The sequence below is a fragment of the Empidonax traillii genome, unplaced genomic scaffold (assembly GCF_003031625.1).
Source record: "Empidonax traillii isolate 1590-97213 ecotype Southwest subspecies unplaced genomic scaffold, ASM303162v1 scaffold20:size5563877, whole genome shotgun sequence".
NCBI lineage: Eukaryota > Metazoa > Chordata > Aves > Passeriformes > Tyrannidae > Empidonax > Empidonax traillii.
In genome coordinates this window covers 1341648-1365530 of record NW_020955213.1, presented here as the reverse complement: position 1 = coordinate 1365530, position 23883 = coordinate 1341648, and the positions used below count along the sequence as shown (strand labels likewise).

Genomic DNA, 23883 nt, shown 5'->3' with positions numbered 1-23883 from the left:
CAACTCCATCGTACTGAAACCATATTTAAATGAGAAAGATAATCAAAGGCTACTTGCACATAAGGAATAAAAAGTGTAGCATCGAGAGAAGTTGGTTGCTTGTGAAAGACTGACAGGAGAACCCAAAATAAGGCAGGCTGCTCACCTGGGAAGCCATTCCCCATGGAGCTGAGAGAGGGGCAGGAGTTTGAGGAGCTGGGCAGTGTGCTGGGCCTTGGCTGTGCATGGTTGGTGGGTGAGCTGGAGGAAGTCTGGGAGTGGTAATGCAGCTTGGATAAGTTGGAATTGGTGGGTGGACACACACAGGGGCTTTGTGTATCTGCAGGCAGCATTTGGTGAGTGTGGAGGTTTCTGTTAGTCATGAGGATGTGCCTGAGAGCACCTGGAGAGCAGCTACAAGTAGCTGAGCTGCTACCTTCTTGCCAGCCAACCAATTCTTAGAGAAGTTTCTTCCTTCTTGAGATTTCTTGTTAGAAACAAATGTTTGAAAAAAGAATTTAAATCTGGCCCTGTGTAGCAAGAGAAAAGTCACGAGCAGAGGTCTGCCAGGTCTCCTTCACTTCCCCATCAAGTGTCTAACACTGCCTCAAAAATCAAAGAAAAAGATGCTATCGCTGGAAGAGTTGATTAAAATGTACACAGCCTTTTACTCAGTAGTAATGCATTATTTATGGCAGATAATTGAAATAAATTGCTGTTTTGCAAGTGCCCCATACAAGAAGAGCACTTGGGCTTTAAGGAAGAAATTGCAGTGTGACTTCATCGCATGCTATCTCATGTCTATGACTAATATTTCAAATTCAGTGATAGAATAATTTGATTGGAATATAAATTAGCTGTACTGAAACCACCCTGCTTTCTATTTGGTATTCTAAAAATCACATTATACACCTACAAGTTTGATTCATGAGCTCTCACAGACTTTTTCCACTGAGGTCCTAATCCTATGAGCCTATTTTCTCTCAGCTCCTGTTGAAAAGAGGCTATTTAGCTGCTCCTCTACCCCTGGGAAAAGATTATTTCACCTTATACCCGAAGACCTTTTTTAAAAAAAGGCTTTTGGCTTGGTTTTGGATGCTAATGACTGCTTGTTCCTGCATATGCTATTATGGCTGGAATTATTTTGTATAGACTTATGGTTTCCAAAAAGTAACAATTAATTATTGGAGAAAGGACTCATTTTTGAAAAATGTTTGAAAATGCCTCAGTAAAGACCTGTTCTGGCTTATTTTTCAGAACTACATACTTTCCCATGGGATACAGTTGCTCCTTACTACACACTCGCCTCTCACTACCCTTTCAATTAAGCTTGGAGAAGTCCTGGTTCCACTGAAGTCAGTGGCAAAACAGTTCCTGACTTTGCTGAGGCCATGACTTTCACTCTAGTTAGCTTCTCTGGTACTCTAGCAAAGCCAGAGAAGAAAGAACATGAAATTAAGCCGTAGAGTAAAAAGAACTAGAGAACAAGAAGACTTTATACTGGAAAAAAATAACAGCTTTTGTGAGCTCCTTCATGCAGCAAACCCCAGAAAAAACTAATAAAGTTCTCTTCTAGAAAGAAAAAAGCTCTGAAGTCTTCTATAAAGGAAGACCATAAATAAAAATAAAAAGGTCTATAAATTGTCATTTCGGCTTTGTGTGCTTTTTGTTCAGCAATTTCACAAACACATTTAAACGTGATTCTGCAAAGCACTGAAAAACACAGTTCAGTGATTTGGAGTATTTATGCTGAATTAATTACACATAACTGGAGGAGCATATTAAAAGACACACACAGGTAGAGGATTAAAGGGAAATGAGCAGAAGTAACTTTTTAATACCTTGCTACAGTGAAAACAAAGTTGCTCCTTTTTGATGGCAGCTCTCTAACACAATTAAAACATTATGCATCTACTGTTAAAAAAATGTCTTTTGTGGTTTCTGCTTTTACAAGAATGCAGATTATACAGTCGGGTATGTAGAGAAACACCTAAAGGGACAGTGAGTCTTCTGACCTGCAATGCTAATTAATTAATCAGCTTCGTCTAATCCAGCAGTTGCTCTGCAATATTCTATTCTCAACCTGGCTTAAAAGGACTACAGCTTAGAATCAATTTGGTTTTTGTGCTGGCAGCTCACCCCTCCTGTTCTCACCTGGTCATCAGAACGTATTTTTGTCTTTCACATTTCTTTTCCTTCTTCCAAATGTACCCAGTGTAAGTTCTGTTCTGGCTGTTCTTGCCCTGATGAGCAGACCCTCATTGCTGCTTTCAAGTGAGGTCACCATGTCCTGGGAGCTTTTTGTTCTGCTCAAAAGGCTTCCACAATGCCACTGAAGCATATTGTGCCTGTGCAGATGCTGGTGGGGAGCGCCTGCAGCACTTGAGACTGCAGGAGCAATGTCAGCGTTTGCATTTTTGAGATACATACTACATTTTCAAGCAATTCTGCTCATCTCTACTCCTGCTTTCCAGCAGTCTGTCTCTCACTTCACTATTTCAAGTAGGTCATCAACAGCATTACTTACTGCCCTCTCCCCTCTCCTCCATCATTCAAAGCAGGCTGTCCAGGACACAGCATTTTTGCCACGCTTGGGTCGCCTTTAAACCCTGTTCTGGAAATCTGCCTTTTAATTTGACCTGTGCAAGCAAATTGCCTACGTAAGTAACACTGTCACATTTTTATAAGGGAGCAAAACATTTTGCAGTGTCACTGAAGTTTATGTGAAGCAACGCAATATAGATGGTTCCCTCACGTGGAGAATTGCTGAACAAAGGCTGATGAAGTGCAAATGTCAAGAAAAAGTCTTCAAACCAGACCTTTCATTTTGGAACACAGCGGTGACAGTTATTAACACCATCAATCAGGTTGGAGCTATTGCTTTGGCACACACTCATGCCTAGTGGGACTGACACAAGCTCGAGAACAAGGCCATGGTTACAGGCAAAGAAAAAGCTCTTGGGATTCATTTTCTGTTGACTTGCAAATGTTTGGTCTCTGTTTTTGCAGTGACTGTGCTCGAGATTGGTTTAAACAGCTCCCAAATACAAAGTGCAACCACTCACACAGATATAAATGACTTACGGTTCGGAGTGGTGGAAATTCAGCCCACATATGTCTCATGGGAGGAAAGATACAGGATGAAATTGCAAGATGGTAGAAATATCTGCTAATTCTCTCCTCAGCTTTCACCATAGCAGTGGAGGCAGAACAGCAAAGCTTATCACTCAAGATGAGCTGTAGTGTTTTTACTTTCACACAAAACCTCCCACAACGTCAATATAACTTCCAAGAACACTGGATCTGATGAAGTCTGGTTTCCTAAGGACTTCCATTGCATGGCTGACTGACTTGGGAGTTTAATAAGATCCAACATGAAATGAAGCTTTTCCTGTGAATGGGGCATTTATTACATCCTGAGTGGAATCTCCAGAGTTTAATAAAAGAAAGCTTATGCTGTAATATTTCGTTTTGAAAGGGCACTTTAGGTCTCTGTCCTCCAACTGGACTAATATTTTTTATGGAACGTGTAGGAATTTAATTGTTCTGAAGGTTGGTGTTTCTCTACAAATTGGTTTGAAATTGGCCCAAGATTTTGATGATTTTGATTAATTGTGAGGAAAAGAAGACTGGCAAACAGACAGACATACCAACACATCGTGCTCTCATTTGCTATCAGTAACCAGAGTAAAAAAAATATCTGTACACCCCAGGCATGTGCAAACACTCAGAGAGTGGTAGGAGAAGGTAGGAGGGTAGGAAGGTAGGAGATGTAGCCAGTAACTCTGTTCTCTCCATTTGTGCTTCAAATGGATGATTTGGTATAAGATGCAAAGGTATAAGGTTCAAAATGGGTTTACTCATCATGGTTAGGCTTCGCGAACGAAGATTTGAGAAGGGCTCTACCCACGCTTGCTATTCAGGGGTTCAGAGGCAGCATTTTCAAAAAATATGACCAGTTCTGTCAGGTAGTGAAATAACTGGTTTTAATGTAGGTGTCTGCTAAGATCTGGGTGCCAATAGGGAGTGTTGAGTACATACACATAGACATTCATTAACATAGCTCTGAAGAGCCACTTTCTTTAGATTTGCTCCTTATCAACTAATCAAAATGATCTGTGCTGAGAAGAAGAGTCATCCAAGTTTTATACATGCCAAAACAGTACTGAGAACGCTGGCATACCACATAAACACCTCAACTGAATGTCCTTTTCCTTCTAAATTCAGATTAACATCCCCTCGGTGGAGTATGAGATCAAAGTAATTAGTCAGAGCTTGGTGGGTTATTTGCCACAACATATAATCTTTCCAGCCCCAGCTGTCCTTCCCTCCCCCGGTTATGAATGAAGAATATTATGCTTAAGAAGGAGAAGGTGGTGAATAACAAACACAGAATGATTAATAAGAAGGAATACCATGAAAACTGATATTGGAATAAATGATTAAACCCTTTCATAATCAACTCATTTATTAAAGTGAATGCCTTTAAGTGAAAGCTTGTCATTTATGGTGGTGTTGCAATGGACTCTATGTGTTTACTCCAAGAGTACATTTTTGTACTTCAGTAAATTAAGAAATACTGATTTTGGGCAAGTTGTTGATTTTATTGTCAGAACAAATTTAGCTTTGAGAAATGATTTTATTAACCTATTTCATAAGTCCCTATAAACCCACAATTTGTGAGCAACCCACATTCTCTTGATTTAAATGTCATTTGTAACTTAGCCAAAAAGTAATTTAAGTGGAGATGGGCCAAATTCATTTTTCATTTATGTTTATGCCATTCTGGAATAAACTCAGCAGTCTTGCAAGGATATACAATTGTTTCTGACTAAGTGAAAATATCATACTCTTATTTTCATTGATATAATTCCAGATTAACATGCTTGGCTTCAAGGGGATGTGATTATTTCACAGGGTTTCTGCTTATCAGCAACAATTGTGGAAGAAGATGATTGAGCAAATATGATACAGTTACTTTTCAGAACGTGCATTCTTGGCATTTATTTCATGTCTGTGATTTACTGTGTTTGTGAAGAACCTCAAAGGTGTGGATTTTGGGAAAAATTTCAATGAAAAGGTTTACTTAAACACTCACAAAACAAATCCTCAAAAAAGAAATGCTTCCAAAAGCTCTACGTTGCAGATTGTCCACAATATAACTTCACTTACCAGTGAGTAATTATACAAAAAATTATACAATATCACTATCCTTAGAAAATGAGACTGTCCACTTTTTAGATATATATTTATATGATGCAATTTATAATTTTTTTGTTAGAATATTTACTCTACACATTGACAATTTAACTGAAGATTACCTCAATCTATATTGAGATATTGGGAAATTTTGATTTCCCAGAATGCTGAAACAATTTTAAGAAATGTGATGGAATATTTTCCTGTAGGTGCTGCAGCATGGAAATACCTGGACCGTTCATGGAAAAAAAAATGTTTATTTCTGCTTCTATGAAAAGAAGGCGCTTCCCCAGCTGAATGCTAATATCCCAAGAGCAATATGAAGAATAATTCACTCTATGACATGCTTTTTCTTGTCTATGACTTTGCAGAAGCCCATCCTCCATTGCATTGGAACTATATTGTAGAGTGAGGTAAACTAAACCTGTTTCTGTCAAGTACCCAGCCTACCAAAAAATAGGCTTTCAGGGCTATTTAAATCTACTTACAAATTTAGCATATTTGATTTCAGCCCAAAACATTTACCTTTTTAATTTAGTTCTAATTAAAAAAATAAATAATTTTATTTCTGCACTTGCCAGACCCCCTGCTGAAACTCATTTGCTTACAGGGTATTTGCATTTTTCAAAAGGAAATGAAACCTATCAAAACCCACCATTTCAGATTTAGTGAGACGTTTTGTTACCGAGCAAAATCAGCAAAAAATTGAGCACAAATACACAGCACGAATTATGTGGCCAGCAAAGTGATTATTTGTACAGCCCGAGACCGCGGATCAGAAGGAGAAGGCGGGGAGCAGACGTTGCACCTGGCGCCCTTCCCTGCACCTCAGAGGTATCTAATCTGGTTATGGAGGCCCCAGGCAGTTGTCAGATGTATCCAAGGAGCAAGGAGATGTGCTCCAGGCAGCTTGGAGCTCCATGAAGCCTCGCTCCTGCCAGCTGGGTATGTGGCATTGGAGCGGGAGCCCTGCTGGCTGTAGGGTCTTGCTCGTCCCCTGCAGGACTGGCTGGCCTGCAAGGAGAGCTGCCAGAGCAGAAGCCAAGGTGCCTAAAAGCTGTATGAGCTTAAGACAATTACCAGGCTAGTTTAAACTTGGGTTTGACACAACTAAGCCAATTGATCCTGTTCTGCTTTACATGGAATAATGATGCATCTACTGGACTTGAGACAATACAAAGACCTGTCTGTTCCAGATCTGGTAACAAGGAGGCTGAGGTTCCCTTCCCCACATTTGCATACACATAGTGACATGTGAAATGGAACATGGACACATTTTCTGTTTTGATTCTAGTAATAAAATCCCCAAGTGCTTTTGTGACAGCAGCATTACACCCCATCATTTCATCCTATGAAATTTGACCCCACATTCTTCATGTATGTGAATGCAAGGCCACAGTCACCTGCTACTTAGAAGTGAGGAATAAGCTCTTACCATTGTTATGCATTGTATTTTAACTGTGATTTTCCAGTTGTGAAGGACGGAGGAAAGGGCAGGGAGAAAATGAAATGCAAAATTAACATGATCCTGGTTATTAGCTTACATAGTCCATAATATTTCATTATGTCACTTGAATGCCTAAAGATTTTTTTCAAGTACAGCTTGAAAAAGCTGATTAATTCAAGTATTTCTTGGCAAAGGCCAAGCCCTTCCTTGTGCTGTCCATAAGCCTGGCTCACTGACTAGTCAAGAGTGTCATTTATGTTTCTCCATGATTATCCATATTTCTTTTTTAGCATAAACAAGAGATGTGATAAGTGTCTTTTAGTCCTATTTCTTTTACCGTGCTCTTGACACAAGAACTGAAAAGCATTTTGAGAAATCATGCAGTAGCTTCACCACAATACTGCAGTGGTGTAATAAGCCCCTCTAAATACTTACATGATACCTCCTGGGAAAAAAATTAAGTGTGGTTTTGCATTTATACAATACACCTTAAAATGATCACGTGAATGGAAGATCATACCGTGCAGTTCAGAATCGTCTGACCCATCCAGCATATTTGACATACAATCCTGGTACAAGAAAATAAGTTATCTGTCTCTACAATGTGTATAAAAGTGACAACACGTTAAAAGCAGGTGCCTACCTGAGTGATGTCCATTCCAGAGTCACAGCTCAATGGCTGGGTTGATGTGAGGCCGTTCGATCCTATTATTGTTGTGATCATACCATTCTCATCAATTTTCCGAATCATAGTACCATCAACGAAGTAAATAAATCCGTGCTTATCTACAGTGATACCTGGAAGAAGGGGAAGGGTAAAAAATGGTGTTAGTACTAGAATTATCTTGATCAAAAAGTATGAGCTTAAAATGTTTCTTCTCCTCTTAGACTCTGAAAATCTGACTCCAAAAAAGTATGACTTTCCCCGCCATTACTATTTGAAGCTTATACACACTGTGTATGGAAAAATCATATCCATATATCAGGCTGGTTTTGGCTTAAGGGGGGAAGATATAAGGGTGAAACAAAAAAAACTCCAGTTTGTTTGCAATGTAATTATACATACAATTCTACATATGTAGAATGAGGCTCTTCAATAACTCCATATCTGTCACAAAGTGGGCAAGACTAGCTTTTCTAAAAACTTACTTTACAGTTCATTTTTCTTCATTTTCATTTCACTTTCTTAATTGTCATGCAGAGCCAATATTTTTAATTACTGCACTGTCTGAATGATCAGAGCATCTCAGCAAGGAAGAAGCACCCTCAGAAAGCAAAAGAGACTTCAGTCCTGCTATGGGCTGTACATACAAATGGTGCAAACCAGGTCCTGCTCAGCAGGGAGATGGAACCCCTGTGCTGCAGAGTGTGTTGCAGTGCAGTTCTGCCCAAGGCACTGGTCATGCACTGGAACCAGGCTCATGACAACTGTGGCTATCAGCGGGAGCTAGGCCAGTTCTCCCTCAAATATTGAAAATATAACTAGAAGAGCAATTCTATTCATGTTGGGTTTGTGAAATCCTTTCTACCAAAACTGCTCAATTTCTTGCTTTAAACTACTTCATCATTTCCCATTTAAAGTTGCATAACTTTGCAATTATAGCAGCTGCTGTGCACAGCCAAGCTATTTTAATAATGAATTTATGTTCTGCTACACAGAATAAAAAGCAGAGAACTTGAACAGATGGTTTGGACAGTGGCTTATATGGTTCTTGATTTTTGTCCCCTGCATTTAGGACAACTGAAGGCTGCATGTACTCTGAGTTTACAAAATACTTGTCTGCACGCCAGTTTAGGATCTCACCCAGCAATTCCATATACCAGTAAAAATTAAAATAAAAAAAACACTGAATTTCCTTACCTATCAACTCCATTTTCTTATACTTAATTTATTATTTTTTTAATATATAGGAGCAGTTGTTGCTTGGGTAAAGGAAGATTAAGCAGCCTGGGGGGCAGGGACAGGACCAGGAAGCCCTGATGCAGAACATGCATCTCCCTTGGGGCTGGTAAAAGCAGGGGACAGTCTACCAGGCCCTTAAATAAATCTTTACAGTGTTAACACCCAGGAGCAGGCTCCTGAGACAAATTGCCCATGACTGCTTCTGAGGTCCCTCTTCACCACTGGTGACATTCAGACCTTGCAAAGGTCTGAGGGTATGATCACAAAGTTCTAAGAGAATCATCACACAAAAAATCCGAAAGCCACAGCAGTTAACTTTAGTGTCTAGTACTCACTACTCCCTACTGTCTATCAACACAGAAACTAATTCTTTTAATTGTCAGTTCAATGTATCCATCTTGCCATGAACTGCCATTAGAAGAGGGGTATTCACCATCCTGACACCTCCTCCCTCCAGGACAAAAGGTGCCCATAGACTGCTGAAGTGCCCAAGATACAGGGCTGGGCTACATCTCTTCCTTATGCAAGATAGCTGATGACTGAAATGTCTGGTTCTCCAGGACATATGTCACCTGGGGAACTGAAACCACCTGGTGGGACTGGATGGGTCAGCTGGGGAAATCTGGGAGGTTATAAAAAGGCTAAAGAAGAGCTGACAATCTTAGGACCTGACTCCCTGCCAGCCTGCGAGCTCACAGATCGTGACTCCTTGGTACTGGCTCCTTCAGAGGATCTTCAGTCTTTAATTAAAAAGTAACAACTGACAAGGTCCTGGCTGTCCTCTGCTTCTGAAAAGTCCAAACCTGAAAGGCTGAAGGTTTGAAGGTGAGCTGAGGTAAAGAGTGTGTCTAAGCAGCAAAGGGGCTTGTTTTGGTGTCCAAGGGATGACCTGTGTGCTCCAGTTTTAGGAAGGGATGGTCCTTTGTACCTAGAAATGTTGCAGTGAAGAGAACTGTGCACACAAAAGGCTGGAATTAGCTGGAACTGTGCACACAGTGCTGGAGCCAAGGGCACCTCCTACTGCTCCTGTTGGGATGCTCAGAGGTTCCCTTTCCTGCCTGGGCTCCATCCTGCCCTGAGAAGCTTTATGCTGTAAACATGAAGTACGCAAAGGGATTGATAGTAGAGGGAAAAGTTGCTAGGAAATTCTTCTAGGGTGTTTTCTGCAGGGTGTGTGAAGGTTAAAAACAAAGATCTCTTCAGTCCCAGCCTCCTCCTACATTCTTGAGAAGAAAAAGCCATGCTGGGCTGCAGCTGGGAGGGTGTGAGGAGCAAGGACCACTGTATGTGGTGCTGGGCATGTTTCAACCTCACTGATATTGCATCATGTAGTGATGTTAGATGGGATTTGATTTGCTTCCCAGTGCAGTTCTCAGGCTGAAATGAGAAACCTGATGTGGGTGGAAAGGGCAGCACATGTGCTGTGTCTGAGCCTGCCTTTGCGGAGGGGAGATGCTGCACGGTAGGCGAGGAGCTGTGCTTGTCAGCTGGATCAGATCCACGCCACGGATAACACAAGGCCAGGATCTATCACTAGGGCAAGTGCATCTTCTGTTTTGTGCAATTTCCCTGAGAACAGATGGCTGTGTTGGCTGCAAACCATCCATTATATAAAAATCAGAAATTATGCTGCAACGAAATAAAGCTACTCAGCTGTGTGGCTGAATGGATTTCAAACACTGACTATATAAGAAAACCAAAGATCTTTTAACGTTACTAGAGTCCATGCTGCTCTCCAGCCGTGGCAGAAAAGCAATTATCTACAAGGGAAGTACATATGCCAGTGTGATGGCATAAACAAACCCATGTCTTCAGTATTTGCACCAAATTCCTGGTATTTCCTAATAAGCCAGTTTCTTCAAGTACCAGTGTATAGATGTTCAACAATGACCTACTGCTTCCAGAGCTTATGACTCTATAGCAAAACAACAGGACTCTACCTACCTGAAAAATTACTTATTTAGATTTTGATGACAAATACCCTACATAAGGCATCCTATTGGAAAACAAAATACAGATTTCTGGCTAAACTGTCCCAATTTATTCATTAGAGTTGGAATCATTAATGCTCCTGTCACATCTTGCATGATGCTTCACATAATCTGTACACCAAGAGCTTATTTTTAATCCTTTTCTGACGTACAGTGTAACGCTGAATCAAATCACACACAGCACTGCAACTGTGCTTTAATCACCAAGGAACTGGGGGAGGAAACATGCACATGCTGAGGGTAATGAATTGGACTGAGTGCAAGTAGGAACACTGCTCACTCCAGGAGTGAGGAAAAAAGGTAGTTTTTAGGTATCTTTTTTTTTTTTTTTTTTTTTTTTTTTTTGGTACAAAGAAGGAGATGTAGTTTATACTGGACTCTCAGTTTGATTCTGTTTTTTTAAGGAACTGTAGCACTAAACTCTATGCCCAACCGAGGATGCCTTTGGGCACTAAAGTGACCTATTGCACAAATGACACACTTACCCTGCTTGCCTATAGATTCCTCACTAAACACTGATGCCTGGGTAAGGTAAGGACAAAATAAATTTGTGCCAGGATTTAGCCTTGTTGTTTGACTCAGAACTGAATACCAATCTCACTTTCTGAGTAACGCTTGTCCTGCAGGACTGTTTTTAGTCATGTTTAGTCACTGGGACTCTCCTCCACAGGAGAAGATTTGTACCTGAACATAAACCAGTAGCTCTTATGAAGATCTATCTCCAGTGGACTTACATGCAGACATCTTAGAAAAATATTCATAATACTCAGAGGTCTTTTAATCAGTACTATTTGAATTCTGTTAACAAACATTAAACTTAACTGCTGGTAATGCAGTCACACATGGCTACTAAGTATTATCACTAGAAACACTCTGAAGAAAAGTTTTGCTTTAAATGTTTTCTCCAAAAATAGTACTTAGGAGATGGGCTGGGTATACCCATGATAAACACAGAAGGCTGACTATAACCTCTTCTGTTACATGCACTCTTTTGGTTAAAGGGTTATTTCCCTTGACAGCTCTGCCTTAGTGCACCATTATAAAGGCAAATAGCACCTAGAACGCAAACTGATTTCTTTTTGTGTAATTCTCAGAGGTATAAATTCAAAATACATATCATCTTTCAGTCTAGAAATTTTGGTATTTCAGCATTAATGGAGCTAAGCTTACAGTGTTAAAATATGGATTAAAAGTAATACAGTAAATTCCACATTAAGATATTTTCTTTGCTTTTTTCCCACATCATATCCCACACCTGCACTCTAAAAGAATCTTTTTGGGAACAAATCCTTTTCAAACACAGTGAAGAGCAGCTTGAACTATTTATTGCCCACTTCTGGAAATTCTACTTTACATTTTTTGCTCAGCTGAAAACTTGCAAATGAGCATTCTATATTGAAAACTTCTAATTAAACTTCTGAAGAATTTGTAAAACAGCACCTAAAACTACTGGTGAGGATGGATAAAAGAGAATGCCACCTTCTGCTGAAGAACAATTGTATTTAGAAGGAACTTGAGATTCTCATAAAACTTTTAATAGGAAGAAGTGAATCAAATTGGTTAATTACCATTTTATGGTGGTAAAAGGGCAAATTACATGCCATCCATTTCTAAACTTCTAAATGTCTTTGGTGCTTTTAATTAAAGCTGCCATCTAGAAACTAAAGCAATTTTATGCAATTAGTTATTTATAGGTTACCATAATACACCACTCAAAATATGATTCAAATGATTTGCAGTCTCTTGCCTTGTGATCTTTGTCATCTTTACTTCATTACTGTCTCAGTACCAGATGCAAAATATTCAGTAGTTCTTTGTCAGCTGGAACACGGCCTCGGTACTTGCACTTGAGTGTTGTTCTCTTTAGATGCAGAACAGCAGATTTGGAGCAAACAGCATTTTTAACTACTGACAGCAAATGGAAATGTTCAGCTTCCAGCCTGAGACATGATGATTGGGGTCATGCTTACTGCTGACATGGGAGAGCAGAAAAGTGAATAACTAATGAACTCAGGGAAACGTTGGATAAAATTTAGGAAAGCTTGCTGTCCAAAAAGTTTACAATGTTCTACAAGATCACCATACTTTGGAAATCATACTACAGAGAAACATAAGGAATAGGTTTTGCTGAATTAAAATGGCACAAGATTATTTTTTGCTGATTCTATGATTTATATATGACAATGACTTGAGGCTGCAAATCACCTGTCTTGTCTACTTCTAACTTTATGTATTGCTAGTGAAACATCTCACTCTGTTTTATTTCCCTTCTTGAATTCTATGGAAGGGTTGAAAAGGTCTTAAAAATTTACAGAATAGTAAAGATTGCTGTAAAAATAGCATTGGTTATTACCTTTGGAATGGGTGGATTTATTTACACGAAAGGCTGGATTAGAAATTTGGTGTGCATCCTGCTGAAGGTAAGAGGAATGTTCTAGCTGAGCAGGAGCAGCCCTAAACAGGCTACTGCCATTTGACAAATCTAGAGGTTTAATCTGAGCAGCTGTTCTTATAGATTCTTTTACTTTAGAAAGCACTGCTGAGGATGGTGAGCAACAAGACTGATTATTTCAGGATGTGAGATAGTGGGGTGAGCATATCCTTAAACCCATGATTTTTTTAAAGAAATATTTCCTTAGTAAAGTACTTGCAAGCAAAATAAATAAAACTATGCTGCAGAACAGATATTTTAATTAAGCTTTCATTTGTGTTGCTATCTCATGCCACAGCTCTGAGTGAAAGAGTTCTTTGCTACAGGTATGTATAAAGTATTTTTATGCATGGGATTTGGAAGTTTCTCCAACCTTTTACGTTTCCCTGGGGCTTGCTTTGAGGTCACTGCATCTGCAGTGAGGTCACTGCACTGCATTCAAGTACTCTGTACACAGTGTGCAGTCTGTAATTTCTCGAGGCATTGACCACACATGGTTTGCCCAGACAGTGTGTGCATCTGTCTTCTAGAGTCTGGTGTGGACCCAGGAGTCAAAAAGTAGACACTGCAGGACCTTAAATGTTTAAATCTTTAAATTTAGTCCTTGGGCTTCCAAAAGCTGAAAACTACTTCTGATGTTTAGGGTGCAATCATTGGAGGGGACCTGCTGTTTTCACAGTTATGTAGTTTGCATTTCCACCACAGCTGTCCTGTGTGAATGCTCTGAGCTGGTCACAAATCCAAGGTGATTGAAATCGGATGTTAATCGGACACTTTCCTTATCGTGTTGACCGGGAGACACTGTAGCTCAGCAAAAACGTGGTAACTTGATTGTCTCAGCCTCTCACTGCCTCTGTCAATTAAGCTTAGAAAGTCAAATCCATTTACACATCTAAAGCCTTCTGATTTCAGCAGGGCAGTGTAGGTAAGTGTTTAATGGTGTTGATTCAAGAACTGGCTTTGCAGTGCTAAGTACAACAACTCCCAGGTATTTCCATTCATTTTAGTGCTTCTTACTGCTCCAATATTCAATGACTAATCTAGTTAAAATCAGGACATTATCCCCTAGTGCCTTAGCATAAACAGTAATCAGATTGTTTAAATGATAGTGTTGGTGACTAGATGTACCATAAATATGTTTTATTAAAAAAATTCCCAAACCCACCAAACAGAATTCCCCACCCCAAAATTAAAATCTGTTACTTGGTAAAGTTCAAGTGATCAGAATTCAGTCAATGATTAATATCTTGTGTAGTTACTTCTTCATTTTCAATATCTTCTTGTGTAATAAATGTGTTCAGCTTGTCACAGATCTTATTTTATATCTCCACCTTGTATCATTTCACATTCTGCTTAAGTACTTGGTCATCTATTACATGACTCATTAGTCTGAGATCTCTACAGAATTAGAGAAAGTTGCAGTAAAAATAATATATTGAAGTTCAAATTTCAACTACATCAGCCATGCATGTTTAAAAGCATCTTTCAAAGTCAGCTCAACATACAATAGTGCAAGATTAATGTTCACTAAGCCCCATCTCCAGTCCTTCACAGAGAATTTGGAACAGACCAAACAAAGCTATGTGTGTTTGATACCTGCAAAATGAAAGTTGTGGAAAGATCAAACCATAATTGATTAGTGTGACTTCATGACGTTTTCCTGTCTGGCATTTAATTCCTGGCCACTAGGTAAAGGCAGTCTTCCCAAATAAAGATCATGAGAGATAAAAGTTGATGAAAGACTTAAATCAATAAATAACAATCTAGGACTCTCCTCAGATCTCCCTGCAAGCCCAATGAAGTAGAAAAATAAGTGCAAGTTCAGAAAAGTTAAAATGCAATTTGAAACAACTTTTATTCAGAGAAATAAATAAGAAGTAGAATTTGAATTTCCATTTCTTAACGTACTTCTGAGGATGTTACCAAACAGATTAGGTTTCACAAGTGTTACACAGTAGGTATTTCTTACCAATTTTGCAAATGGACAAACTAAGATCTCTAGATAAGCCCTTATTCTGAGTCATAAGCAGCCAGCAGCAAAAATTAGAGTACAACTTTTAAGATGTAACTAACCAAGGTCAGACAGCCACTAAATGGAGTTCTTTTCCAGATATTACCTTTCTACCAAGTAAGAGGGAAATTTATTTTTCATTTCTAACAGGGAAAAAAAAAAGAATACTCAGGACGAAAATAAGAAGGTAAATGGAGTAAAAAAGCTAAAAATATTTCTATATCAGCTTAAAAAATAAATACTAATCTTGTCTGGTCATTGAGTAATGCAAGTGATCATATTTAATCATCTTTTGGCAATTACTCTGTCTGCATTATCAGGGATCTATTGTTGCACCATAAAAATCTCTGTTGTGTGGCAACAGGTTGATGCTGCATTTTGCTAGGCCCTGTACAAAGTGGGTATGTGGCACTCCATAATTCCTAGAGATTAAATAAAAAACTTAACAAACCTGACCATTCAAGTAGCTACATAAATCAGAAGCAACTGGGAGTCATTGGCACTGAACGTGCCAATATAGGAATCATTGTCTAGTGACAGTTTATTTTTTTAATAATTGCTGGCTACCCCAAGACTCCTGACTCATAATTTTATTCCTCTGAATTTCTTTGTGATTAGAACCTTCTGATAAGGAAGTCAGCTATGTATGGGCATCTCTAAGTAAAGAGCATCTCTCAGATTTTCATCAGCATATTTCCCCAATAAGAAAATAAAATGGAACAACCAATTGTATTGTAATTGAGCATGATCAATTGTAATCAGCAATAAAACATCAATCACTTTCACAGAGTCACACTTTCTAATAAGGGATCTGAAAACCTTTTTCTTATTACTATTTTTAGAATTGATTAATTACATTAATTAGGTGCCTGAAGATTAACATTTATTTGTACTTACCTCACACTTTCTATTGTTAAAGACACATTAAAGTCACTCTATAATTACAATGTGTCTCTTGCTAAGCCTTAGAACCGGATTATTTACTTGTCTTAGAGGTATTTCTGCCTGGATATACATTCTAATTTCCTACTGATGTACAGGTCTCCTTTATTAGCTCAGGAAAAGTAATCAAACCCCTTCCTCACAGCCAGTCACGAGGCGGGAGCGGTGTGTGCGGGGGAAGCGCGTTAACAGCCCACGCAGGGCTCTGCCTTGGGAGCTGCTGAGCACCCTTTGTTCCAGGGATTTCAGTGGGAGTTGAGGGTGATCAGCTGCTTTAGAGCACCAAATCCAGAGACTTTATCACAGTCCTAACGCATACCGCAAGGGGATTAATTGTGGCTTTGGTGGGGATTCAAGGCTTCACATGCATTTTGCCTCTGACAATACTGGATGTACTCCGACAGGACGGCTGCAGCAAAATGCTTATTTCATGTGCAGCAAGGGAGTTGCTCATCTTTTTCAAAGTGTTGTAATAAAAAAGGACAAACTAGAGTTCCAAATAAACTTGATTTTGCTGGCTGTCTGACTTGAACAGCTCTGACTTAAAGTGTATGAGTAAGCTCTGTTAACATTACAAGACTCACCTGAATGCATAAAATTTAAAAAATGGACTTTGAAACCATATAATTTGCTTAAGAGTTAGATATAATTAAATGCTGCCACGGTGCAATTGAAAGGTTATGAAAGAGGAGTGTTGTCACACAGGTAGGAGTATTCACAGGATGCTAGTTGGAGCATGCTGCCCATGCTAGTCCCTCATAAAGGACTGGTTGTATTATTGATGTGAGTGAGCTATATGAAATGATTTGGTTTGCTAATAGTTGGTTATATTATTGTCACAGACCCATTTTTGTACATCCAGTTGCATCTAAATTCCTAAACAATGGAAAGAAATGACAGGTGACTAACACCAAATACTTCAGATCTGGTCTTTTCTTACCTCTTGGGCTGTTGAGAGAGGCCTCGGACGCCTTTCCACCATCCCCACAGTGACTCTGGTCAAATGGAAGGCACTGATCACCTGTTCCTGCCACCACATCTGCATTTTTGGCCAGATCCTTTGTTTCAGTGAGAGATTTTGCTTTGTAGACCTTTCTGGTGTTGGTATCTGATAAGTACAGGGATTCTGACACCGGATCAACGGCCAAGTAATATTTATGTGCAGGGCTTGTACTGAAACAGAAGAGAAGAGAATCACAGTCAACTTGTTTTGCTTTTACATCTCTGTGGCATAACAGTTGTATTCTAATTATCTGAAGACATCTGCTCAGTGATTTTAAGAGGACAAAGACATAAGTGAGAGCAGCTTTAATGCGGGTCATGCAAAGCACCACTGCTAAGAAGGAAGGAGCTTGTCCTGGTTGCAGAGCCTGCCCAGCCAGCTATGGGGCAGTGACTGGTGCAGACTGGTACTACGTGACTTTCTCCATCAGTACCAAGCCACTCAGGATAAAGCTAACTGGAGTGACTTCAGCTTAGTTATAATTATTACTATCAAAAGCAAGGTCTGTATATTTTTCTATATCTGATAAGTCCTAGTACTCTGAGCACTGAAAACAAATCTAAGAGTTGCAGCAAACTGAATCACAGATTGTTCTGCATGGGCAAAAATGCCCACTCTTGGTTATTTTTATCCATTTCTAAACCTTAGGAAATATGAAGGTGTGAAATATGTTGCCTTAATTCATGCCGACTGTATTGTCATGAGCAAGGCAGAAGGCCAAGTACTGTCAGTGCAACTAAGCATGAATTAATGCACCATAATTCATGCACTGTCAGTGCCTTATTGAGATTATAAAATGTTATATAAAAAAATATTTACATATGTTAATTAAATGGTGGGGATCAGAAATTCCAACCGGAGAACTGGGCTACATTTTATCCAGTAGGACTTTTTGTTTCTTTTTCAGCGCAAAGTTAATTTCCAGTTTGAGGAAACTGTCCAAGCACATGGCACACCATGTTGGTGTCCTGAACCTGCTGAGCCTGCAGTGGAGCCTAACTAAAAATCCAGACAGGAGGAGATTCTTTAAATTACACAGTTGGTTACTGAAATGGTGGGAGAGAGGTACAGGCTGAGCATTTAGGTGCTCAGACAGTATTTTCATCATTGCCATGTTTCTCTGAGGGGGAGATTTCTGATAAGTGGCTGGGCCCTAGATGGGACTTTTCTGCTCTGTAGATTAAAAAGATTGTCAAAAATCCCCCTCCTTTTTTTTTTTTTTTTTTTTTTTTTTTTTTTTTTTTTTTTTTTTTTTTTTTTTTTTTTTTTTTTTTTTTTTTTGTGAAAGAGATATTTTATTAACAGTGGTACAATTAAGTAACACTTAAGATTGGTGCAACAAAGTTGTGAAAGGAGTTTCTCCTCTCAGCTTTGCAGTTCTGTTTTTGTTGGGTTTGACAATGCTTGGTGATATTCCCACAGCTGGGGAACACATGTGAAACCCAGTCCAAGGAACCGCAGGGAATGAGAGGGCAGTGATATGATGAAAGATGAGTAAGAGGATGAGCTAAAAGCAATCAATGCCAAAGTATGTATCACTACTACAAAATTGTTTGTTAAAAATATCGAGAATCATTTGTGCTCTCTGGATTGAGGTCAGGAGAGACTAGCCAGTCATAGGATGAAAATAAAACACTTCTATGAAAAAAGTTGCAAGGAGAATTCTAGATTTTAAATAAACATGTTGTTTAGTATGCAGAAACTGCAGAGAACCGGGGGTCACTATATACTCTCCATGTCGACACATTTTCTGTCAACCTTGTCATTACATTTAATAGACCAGCTGTTAGAAAACTCTTCATGTTTATGCTTAAAGCCTTGCATACTAAAATCTTTAAAGAGTACTAGTAAAAAATGGAAGACAATAAAATACCTGCTATTGCTACAGAAGACTGTAATCAGACCTAAATCTGAGTTGATTTAATTTATTCTGTTAAAAACTGTATGAAATAGACTAGGATTTACCATAAATCTTTTCAGAAGTAGTTATTACTATTCTGTACTAAATTTTTCCCTATAACCCCAAAGTCTAGTTTCTGTTTTTACCAGTTATTAAACAGCTTTGTTATATCTTATTAAAATGCTGGTGACAAGAAAAACAAAGAGGGTAAGTTGCTTTTAAACACTCACAAATAAGACCAGTGGCTCTCTCTGTTTACTGGTCTCCAAACTCCCCCCTTTTATGCAGTACTTTCTTTTCCCTGGTAAAAAGAACACTTTTCCCCTGCTTGTTTGGGGACTAAAAGTTGTGTAGAGGTGCTGGATTTTCAAGCCTTTTCCTGCCTGGACTGTCATGAGCCATCTTTCAGTTATTGCTTCTACATATTTCCTTGAGCATTCTAGAAATTTCTACCATGACTGTGACCTTTACAGCCCCACAAAATGACATACAGTGAGACTGTCAAGTAATCCCCTATAACCTCAAAGATTACATTAACTACAAGTGATTTCCTTCAATTTTCCACAAATTTCACTTGGACAGAATAGTGACAGAGACAGTTACTATTGTAATTAATAGGGCTGGGGTACTTGAGTATTGTCACAATTTGATATAATTAAGGTTTAAGCTCATCTCAAGAAACTAGTACGAGTGAACAGGTATTAACAAAAATCTGCTTTTCAAGAGAAACCTCTAAATGTAAAAGCTGAATTATGTTCTGAATGAATTATAGAGAAAATAAATTAAATTTGGCTTTTTTTTTTTTTTTAAGTTTACAAAGATTCTGGTGAGAAGATAATGGAAACAACCTTTCAATTAAAAAAATAGAACCTTGCACTTACCAACTAGGAATTATTCTTTCTTTTTAATTTTTAATTGTAAAATATATGAGATGTGACATAATCTGGTATATAATCTATATTGTTCAATAGCATTTTTGTGGGTAGAGCAAGCAATTCTAACCAGTCCTCTCATGCTGCAGACACACCTCTTCCTACTATGGCATGAAGTTATCGGTTGATGTTGTACTAGTGCTGGATTATTTATCTCATTTAATACTGGAATGCTAAGAAGTTTGTTTCTAAGGAGACAGAGTGCCTTGCTGTCTCTTTCTAGCGTGCAACATCACTTCTGCAGCTGGATTGTTGTAACCAACTCCCTCACCGTCTGTCGCAGAAGCCTAACGGGCAATGCTCGTTCCTTTAACCAAATCCCTACATTGCAATGCTAAAACGCCAGCTGGAAAGGGGGAAAGCCACTTGCTTTGTCTTCAGCTGGAGCAGCAAGGACTGAGCCGTGACACAGCATCCTCAGTGCTGGGCTCTGCTGTGCACGCCCTGGAACTGGCAGATTTTAAAGCTCGCAGTATCCCAGAACCTCTAAAATCCTCTTGTGTGTTTCTGAAGCCTTTTTAACTATTTCTTTGCTGCTAAAACTCCAGTTTCCTTGGATGCCTCTATCTGTGGTCATTCAAACACCATGTGAAATGATTATGACAGCTATTAAATGCACTCCCCACGTTCAGGTTTAAACCTCTCCCTCTCTGCTTGGTGATCAGCAAACTGATTTTTAGAGGGAGGCTTCATTTCTTCAAAGGGAAAGAATCAAACCTACAGTACTATAAACAAAGGTGAATTTGATTAACATTTGTATTTATTAACATTTATATTTATTAAATTCAGAGTGTTTCTCTATATACAGAGTCATAAAAGGACTTTTGTAAGACTATTTCCTTAAACATGGTTCACATATCAGGGTGTCTGTGTTTTACTCACCTGTGTCTTGTGTCTCTATTCCTAGAAGGACAGATTGGTTCAGGTTTAAAAAAAAAGAAAAAGACAAGAAATGTTAGTCCTTGACAGAACTGTATTCTTTGCCTGACTGCTCACAGAGCTGTATCCCACTAACAAAACATTGTTTTTACCATTACTGGGTATTATTTCTTTCTCTCAGATTGCTTCCTTTGCACCACCTGCACATTGCCAAGTTAATTCTGAACAATCAGCACACAATCATCACCAGCAATGTTAGCTAGGTGGGGATTCATGGGTGTTAAGTGAAATAAATTTCATGTAATAATGTGTAAAATCTTTCCTGCCTTCCCCTCTGGCCCTCAAAGGGAATGGGAAGCTGGAGTCATAATTGCAGGGGAGTCATTAACAGCAGCACAGGCCTAGCCGGTGGCACGTCAGGCAATGCCAGGTTTGCTCATCTACTTAAACTCAGCCACGTCCTCTGCTACATGAGGAACACTTTTATTGCATTAATTTTAAACAGGGTAAGTCGTGTCTTCTGTGACCTGACACAATACTCTGCATGTTTGCTGTTGAATTATGGGGTTTTCTTCAAAAATATGCCTCATGGAATATTTTAACTTTTGGAGAAAATGTATGAAAAACCTCGCAGGAAGAAAAACCATCTCTATTTATTAATTCTGCACTTTGCAGAAATCCATTATGCAAGACTTGTTCCAAAGGCCACTTAACATGTCCTTTTTTATCCAGTGACTTAAAGTAAGTGTGAGTTTTCTGGTAAGTTAGTTTGATAGTTGATGAGACATGTGGTCACAAGGCAACAAGACGTGGCTGCTTCTCTAAGCCCCAAGGGATAAAAGCTCACTGCAGTTTTCATGGGCATATCACAGCCAGGATTACAGACACTGGTCAGAGAAAGAGAATTAATTTTTTACCTCAATTCCAATATGCCAATCGAGTTTCCAGAGGGAAAGATCCGTCTGACGTAGTTGAAGTCCCCAATATAGACACTCCCATCAGGGCCAGAAGCAAGGGCAACAGGGGCAAAGAGTTTGCTGTTGAGCGCGAGCCCGTTGCAGTTGGAGCAAGAGACACTTCTCTGGTGTCCATTGCCCATCACAGTGGAGATGACTGGAGGCTGCTGGGAAATGAACATGTTTTCCCCATTTCCTTTGTGTACAATTCCTAAAGGACGGGATGGGGAGGGAAGAAAACAGAGACAAAAAAAGTGAATGTACAGCATTTAAACTATCCAGCAGTTTGGGGTTATGAAATCCTCTAGAAAACCAGACTACCAAAATAGCAACAAACATCTTATCTTTTGGAGATTGTCACAGGGCTCCACTAATCTCTTCCAATTTTGTTCATCCCCAACTTCACTGTCACGATTTTGTTCATTAGTGGCTAGTGGCTATTTTAAAAGCCAACATCATGAGGAGAACTCATGGTTGGTTAATGCTCTAACAAATTGACTGTTAATTGCAGTGCTATCTGATTTCTTGGGGATTACTACCTTAATATTCATTTTATTCATAAATTTTTATTAGGTAGCAGAGGAATTTCTTGGGCAGTTTGAATATTTAATTAAAGGAGATTAATAGCAGGAATACTATGCATTTTTCACAAAAGAGCACTGAGTGGCAGTACAAAATCAATATTCAAATTTAAATGCGAGTCCTTCATGGTATATGAAAATGGTGCAAGTGCAGCAAAGCCAAGTTAAGAGTCAAATAGCAATTCTGAGGCACAAATGAATGTCTTAACAGCAGGAATATATTAAGTTCTACCATAAAGTCTAAAACATCTTCCCATCGTGCCAGTATTTTAGCCCTGCTCTGCACCACCCATTGTTGAAAGTCTTCCCCTTTACTAGGTTGGTGACACCAGAACCAGTACAAAGATGTATTTTCTCAAGCTGATTGCTACAGTGTTTATTTTAACTAACAATGTGGTAACATATTTAAGCAGTTATTTAAGATAACATGTAATTGCAAGAATTTGGCTATTGCTGAATGGAAAGGTATTCTTTTAGACCCCAGTGCAAAATCTCTTTCTCCCCTTGAGAAGCTCAGAACTTCATCAGAAAAGTGGCACAATTAAAGGAATAAACACAAGGGAATTTACTTTTTGAAGGACTCACGCTGGGAAATGAGCATATTCTAGACACTGCAGGAAGTACATGATGAGACATGCCTGAGTTTTCCCAAAGTACGGCAAATGTATTTATGTATTGTCTCTATGAACTTTTGTTTAAACTAATTATTGTGGCTTTCAGGTAAATCTGAAACTAAAATTCGCCTTAGAAATTATTGAGCACTACCACAGCTATTTTGAAGGGAATTATATTTTCAAAAAATTACTTCTGAACAATAGAGGACAGAACACATAGATTTGTTTGAATGTTGGCTTAAAAAAAGCATCCTGGAAATATGTCAGTGAAATGAATGGCAATATTCTCCCTTATGCACTGGATAAAAATACTATGAAATGAAGATGCTGCCCTTTTTCTGAAATTAACAATGTAAAGGTAATCTTTCAAGAGTCTCATACAAATGCCAGTAAATAATGAGGACTCGGGAGAATATCTTTTGCTGTCAATAAATGCAAGCATGTGCTTAATTTCAGGATTTTGAGCTGCTGCTTTAATTTTAGTTGATGCTGTGTTGCACTGGAGTTGAAATTACCTTAAAGCATAAAGTCTCTGCAAAATTAATCCTCCTTGCCCCAGATAAATAAAAATGGAATCAATACAACTTGCCCATCAGAAGGAAAATTTAATTTAAATAATACTCTGAAAAATCGGTTAATAGCACATTCATTTGTATTCATGAGATACAAGTGTCTTTAAAAGGACTCTGTGCAGGAACTAATATTTATGGTATCTGTTCTCTTCCTGATTATGAGAAATGCCTTGATGATCTTCCAAACTGACCAAAACCTTTGTACCAGAAAACATTAAACTCCAATAATGTCACAAATTAGAAGTGATCAAACCTCCAAACTGGATGGGAAAAAAAAGCAGGAAAAGAGCAGTGGAGCATAGCTGAGAACAGGATGTGATCCTCTGGCAACCCAACAGCCAGACTGATGCAAAACTGCATACTTTTAAAAAGCTTGAGTTTTCAGTGACAGCCACATTGGAACAGTATTTGTTATTTCACATCTATTCTGCTGGAATCAGACATATTTTTTTTCTTCATTCTTTCTTTCTTTTTGTAAATCCTTACATCTGGCAGGAGAACACAGTTTTCACTTGCTAAGGTTTCTGCATGCCAATACTTGTA

General features: G+C 38.8%; 1 protein-coding gene across 3 annotated transcripts in view; it reads right to left on the bottom strand.

The window, feature by feature from the left end:
- The window catches only part of TENM1 (teneurin transmembrane protein 1), a 306894-nt gene that overhangs the window by 40058 nt on the left and 242953 nt on the right, over window positions 1–23883 (bottom strand). For all 3 annotated transcript variants that reach the window (XM_027898080.1, XM_027898096.1, XM_027898087.1), the window contains 4 exons: window positions 21535–21784; window positions 20621–20641; window positions 16844–17076; window positions 7269–7423 (listed from right to left, as the gene is read on the bottom strand). In XM_027898080.1, the coding sequence (XP_027753881.1) occupies window positions 7269–7423; window positions 16844–17076; window positions 20621–20641; window positions 21535–21784 (659 nt within the window). The remainder of the gene's footprint in view (window positions 1–7268; window positions 7424–16843; window positions 17077–20620; window positions 20642–21534; window positions 21785–23883) is intronic.